Below are 5,745 nucleotides of genomic sequence, written 5' to 3'. Positions count from 1 at the left end.
GTGTGGAGGCGTAGGCGTGACACGGGGATGAGGCTGCCCAGAGGGACCCCCAGCCAGATCAGGACAGCGCCCTCGCCGGCGTGATCTCACTCGATGGCGCCCCCGTCGCCGATGAGGTCGCCTCTCTCAACCCGCACATCTCCTTCCTCTATCTATTAGTGCTTTCTGAAGTCCTCTCTTATTGCTTCATGGAGTCTACGCTTGGACCAGATATCTACATTCTCTTCAGAGAGCCTCTTATTATAATATCTTCTATAATAAGTTATATTCCAGTACGCATCAACTTCCTACATTGCCTTCAAATCAAGCACACGTGCTCTAGATATAACATGAAATAAGAAAGCACATCATAATGTACTTTGTACAGCTGAACTAGTTAACACCAGTAAGCACATCATTGTACAGAAATGCAGTTAATCTGATTACTGTACATAATCAATAGATTTTGCAGGTCAAGGTTGCAGTCTTGTGTCTGAAATAGTGTCATATAAATGGAATGGACCACATGAATAAACTGAAAGAATAGAAGACTATAGTTTCTAAGAACATCTTCCTTTTCGAGCAGTGTATAGCTATTCGTACCGATATTTACTGCACTGCAAGTTCAGCTCTGGCTGCCACCATTGGCTGATGCTGTGAGCATATTTGAAATCAGGTGAAGGGCTCACATTGACGATCAAGTCAGCAGATGGGAGAAGGTGCAGTGGTTCTGATTCCCACCCTAATGCCTTGAAGAACAGATCTCCGATGGAATTCTGGGTCGCAAGCTTCTCAATAAAACCAGCACCGAGATCCTCCATGTTCTTCCGGTGTTGGAAGTACCCGATGTACTCTGAACAGATGTGGTCTCCTGGGTTAACGTATAGATACGGCGTCCACGATGACAGAATGCTGAAAGATTCATCAGCAACAGATCTCTGACTGTTCCCCTCAGTTTTACCTTTCATTGCAATAGTTAATCCAGCGGTAATTACACTTCTAGCAATGCGGAAACCGTGCTTTACCTTTTCATCTCTGATCCTTTCAATTGGAGCAGCGACAAAGGGCGGATTGAAGAGAAAGCTTTCCAAAAGCACACCCTTCTTAACCATGTTTCTTCCAGTAAGGATAGCCATACCAGCACCCAATGAGTGCCCTGCTAACCAAATTTTGGATCCAGGAAAAACTGAGGCAACATTTTGAACAGCTTGCATTGCAATGGTAAATCTTGAGGTCCTGTGGAGACCATTTTGTACAAGGTGGATGTCAAGGGAAAGATCCCTAGAGATGGTATCCCTTTCTGTTATGGTGCCTCTGAAAGCAATGACAAATCTTGGAGCATTCACAGCAGAAGCTTCTTCACTTGAAGGAGGATTGAATTCAAATATTGCACCAAATATGGACATATCGGCATCATCAATGAGCTTGCGAATCAGCTCAAAATGGAAGAATTCCCACCAAGGAGGAGCCAGGGCTTCAACAGATTGGCGATTTAATTGTCGGTCTCTCTCCAACACATATACAGCCTGAACTAAGCTTGCAGCCACAGATCTCCGATTATGCTCGCAGTTCCTTTGGACAATTGATAATGAGAGAGTTAATTCCCCATGTCAATAAATTGTGAAAACTGTACTAGAAAAGAATCACATGACCGCACATACGAATGATCAAATCAATCAAACTTCTGATAATTAAGTATTTAGGCTATGGTGATAAGAGTTCAAACTGAGGATGCAGAAATACAGCCGAGCACAGTCCATGACACAGATTAGAATCTTTGCGCTTTGCAAACATAACCCTTAAGGTTGTCCAAATAAATTGGTTCCTAGTATATTTCAATTGACATGCTGTGCGTCCCTGAAAATTTGAACAAGATGGAAACTGCTAAATGCCTAGCAATGGTTTTTTAACAATGTTGATAATGCAACAAATGAGTTCGTTGCCGAGGAATTTAGAAGTATTTCTATTCAGAGTTTAGCAGTACATAGTTACATTCTGATGCATTCACATCACTTCTTTTCTCTCTAGCTAAATCATTTCTGTTATAAAATAGTATTTCCTTATTTACAAATGTTTTCTCTCTCTCAAATACACAGCAGTATATACAAATGATGCTACATGGAATCGTATGATTCTTTTTTTAAAAAAAAATATGAACTCCAGGGGGAAGTCTGTATTGCAGATAATAATGGCTTATTGTTATTGTTAATGCATAAACAATCAAAGAGATACAACTCGACTCATAGCGGTCACACTATGAAGAGTAACTAGAGGATTGTGTGGTTAAACAGGAACATATATTGAGCAAAGATATGCTCTATAGCCCATCAGTTTTGCAGTACAAGTTGCAATAAGTATTTCTCCCCTGTATTAAGATCACCAGAAGAACCTAACTTTGGATGCTGCTAAAGCACAAACCATGTAATTTTCTTCATATGGGGCTGTTTTTGCCTTTTCATACTAATACAAAATTAGTACCTACTAAGAACATCAATAAGGATCAGGACTGAACTTGGATGGAGAGGACAATCCTAAGGGTAATACATACTATTGACCCCAATTGTGTGTGTGTGTGTGTGTTTTTTTTTTTTTTTTTTTTTTTGCAACCATGGTAACTCCCCTCCCCTGTGCCAAATTTATTTAAGGATACACAAACAGTTTTGAGGTCTGAAACATTACAAGTTCATTCTGGCAATTACAAGTAGCAATGCACAGGTCCAAATGTAGTACCTGAGACACATATGGACAAAAATAAACATGGCAATGCAGCTTGCAGGGTTGCAGAATAAAAAAGGAAAGTGATGTGAAAACCAAATAAAGAAAAACAGTTTGAGCTCCCTTAAAACTGAAACTCAGCTAGATAACTAACAAGCAAGAATCAAGCAGTAAGACCATCTCACATATCATTGTTGCTAGCAGTGAATCTTTCTGGTAAAGATTATATAAAACAAGTAATGTCATTAGACAGATTTAACCTCAGTAGACAATGAAAGGTTTGGTATGCCATAAACCAATTACAGTTAGACAATAATGCTCATAATGGGAGTCAGGTGGAGTAGGTGGGAATGGTTAGCAAGAGTTAAGGGTCATAATTATTTCCAAGTGACATGACAGTGACCAATAAGGGCAGACAGTGGGTCTTGCAGCTACATGACAGTGATGGCATGCCATGAACTAATTGGTGACTTAGTTTTAAAAGCAAACCACAAGCCCCATGTTGTAAGAATGCAGAAGATCCATGCCTGCTATACAAAATTAACAGCACATCTGTTTCTTTTAGTGCTTCTCTTTCTTCATCAGTCATGACTATGTACACGTGGTTCATTAGTATGGATTAACTCTCTAATTCCCAGAAGGACTGGAATGAACCTAAAATCAACAGAAGAGAACTATAATGTAGAATACTAGGATGCTTAGTAAGATATGATTGCATTGCCGGAGAACATGAGAACACCATTTCATTGAAATGTAGCATTTCCTACAAATCTAACCCTTTGATGACCCACAAATATTCTGCAAAATGACATGTAAAATCGGTGAAGATGAGAGGAGGAGAAGCTATTAACTACGTACCAATCAACAGATTTCAGGTATGTCGGCCCAGAGATGCCAAAGACATCTCTTTCCACAGCCATTGCACTACAAGAATCTGCTCTTCAGTTGAACAGCTGTGCCACTGGAGAAGGACATAACACTGGAACAATCAGCATATAAAATATGATACTCGTGGCAGTAACAGATAGGAGCAGGACTCGAAAAAAATAAAGAAAAGTCCGACTTAAGTCCCTATCTAGCATTCGATGAGCTAAATGCCAATGACAAATGAAAGCAATGGTATGCTTAATTTGTGTCCCAGCGTTTAAGTGCCAACCAATAGGGTACGAGGATGATACAGTAGAGGGAAAAAGAAAAGAGCAGGCATTTATCTCAAGTGAAAGACCGTACATTACCAGGGGCAGACGGTTCAAATTTGGGGGAAATAAACCGCTGAAATTAGTCAATTACCAGTTACCACCCCCACCACGCTTGCAGCGAGTAAATCCGCGACAAGCTAAACGTCCAGGGGCAATCCCCACTCGAAAAAGAATGATTTTGATTCGACGGCTCACGGGGGGCGAAACAACCAACGATGCGACTCTGCGGCGAAACGAACAGCCCGTGCAAGAGAAGCCAGGACAGCCTTACCGGAAATCGAAGAAACCGCCTCCACGCCAATCCCCGCTCGGGGGAAGAGGAAGGCGAAGGACGCCCGCCCGCCCGCCGCCGATGCGGGAAGGAATGGAGAGAGGTGCGGCTGCAGCGGGAGCAAGCGAGGATGGCTGGATCTGGAGTTCTGGACGGAGACGGAGACGGAGACGGAGACGGAGGCACAGGTTTGGGGGAAATAGAGCGACGGCGAGCGGCCTTTGGGGATCCGTATTATTATAATTCTATCATATTTAAAACACATCATTACTTCTCAAAAAATTATGCTAGTACTATAATTGACCACTGTTTAGAATACACCATTACATATGTTAAATACTGTGTTGGGCCCAATTGCAAGCGTGCGAACACATCTCCTCCGGTCTCGCCCGCTCCCAGTCCTGCTGGCTCACCAGCTCCGAGCTTCAGTTGCGAGATTAGGAAAACACGATTTAAATTTAGTTGTTAGAGTCAGTTATCTTAAGGCCAGCCGATGACCTCTTAAGATTTAGAATACACTATTACGTACATCTTACGCCATATGATAAGGACACGCCTACGCTGTCCAAAGATTTGCCCAATCTTTCACGGTACAGATAGCAAGAATAAAGCTAACTGAATTTGGCCCAATTGATAAATAGTCCAAATAGTTGTTCAGTCAAGAAAATAGCAGTATTAATGTAGTACCACAGCTCAAGCTTTTCACGACAAGCAACAATATTGAGAACAATTTATTCCCTCAACCAATGATAGCAGCAGCAACAACTAGTGCTAATGAATCTCATGGCAAATAAATTGTCGTCAGTTTGTCTAACCAACCAATCGGAGATCAATAGGTCTGTCTGACTCTCACGGCAACAACCTCCAATGCAATTTCAGATCCAATGAGATAGCAAAGTATTCCACAGGAACAAAATAATTCCGTCTAATTAATCACCAATACAAGCAATAGCACTGATAGAAGGAATCGGCTTACAGCAGATGATGCAAACCAATCTCTAGATAAATCTTCCACCCGCGGCCATGACGAACCACGATCAGAAGATGGGGATCCACTGAAGAATCCGGAGCAGCGCACCCAGGAAACAATCTTGATCACGCTCCCAATCACGATCCAGAAGAATCGGCAAGGTAGATGAGATCGGACGGCGTCTCGCTGTTCGTAGGAGAAACCCTAGACAAGAGACACAAATAAAATCCAATCTAATCTCCTATTACAGAAGATGACTTCTAATATAGGCACGCAGGCCTCAACTCTGACATGGACTCAACGCACACACACCACCTGGTTGGACTCGACCAACACATGGAAACCACCACGTACGTGACCAACTAGCTATCCCAAAACCATTACGTACGTGACCAATTACCTAGGACTCAAATGACGTGCTATAAAATAATGAAGTAATAAAATATTGCGGCTACTATATATGTGAAGCAGAATAAATGATTCATCTTCACGTGAGCTCAGTAGCCGGCATGGAACCAAACTGAATAATACTTGGTTTCCACTTCATCTTATCTTCTAGTTTCTTGAGTAGATTATTTCCCATAAAGGTCAGTCCGACTTTGCTGTTCTTG

The 5,745-nt window shown here is 41.9% G+C and overlaps 1 protein-coding gene across 4 annotated transcripts; it reads right to left on the bottom strand.

The window, feature by feature from the left end:
• Nucleotides 1-330: 330 nt before the first annotated feature.
• LOC120698389 (GDSL esterase/lipase At4g10955-like) lies at nt 331-4,381 on the bottom strand. 4 transcript variants are annotated; one of them, XM_039981974.1, is made up of 4 exons: nt 4,165-4,376; nt 3,553-3,655; nt 1,706-1,836; nt 331-1,551 (listed from the first exon to the last, which is right to left on the bottom strand). In XM_039981974.1, the coding sequence occupies exons 3-4, from the start codon at nt 1,771-1,773 to the stop codon at nt 573-575; spliced, it is 1,047 nt and encodes a 348-aa protein (XP_039837908.1). In that variant the 5' UTR covers nt 1,774-1,836; nt 3,553-3,655; nt 4,165-4,376; the 3' UTR covers nt 331-572. The 4 variants fall into 4 exon arrangements, with proteins under 4 accessions (XP_039837908.1, XP_039837924.1, XP_039837903.1 ...); XM_039981990.1 differs by lacking the exon at nt 1,706-1,836 and having other exon boundaries at nt 4,165-4,381; XM_039981969.1 differs by having other exon boundaries at nt 3,553-4,376.
• Between the last annotated feature and the right edge of the window lie 1,364 nt (nt 4,382-5,745).

This window comes from Panicum virgatum, chromosome 1K, assembly GCF_016808335.1.
Source record: "Panicum virgatum strain AP13 chromosome 1K, P.virgatum_v5, whole genome shotgun sequence".
NCBI lineage: Eukaryota > Viridiplantae > Streptophyta > Magnoliopsida > Poales > Poaceae > Panicum > Panicum virgatum.
This window is presented reverse-complemented; position numbering and strand designations above follow the sequence as displayed.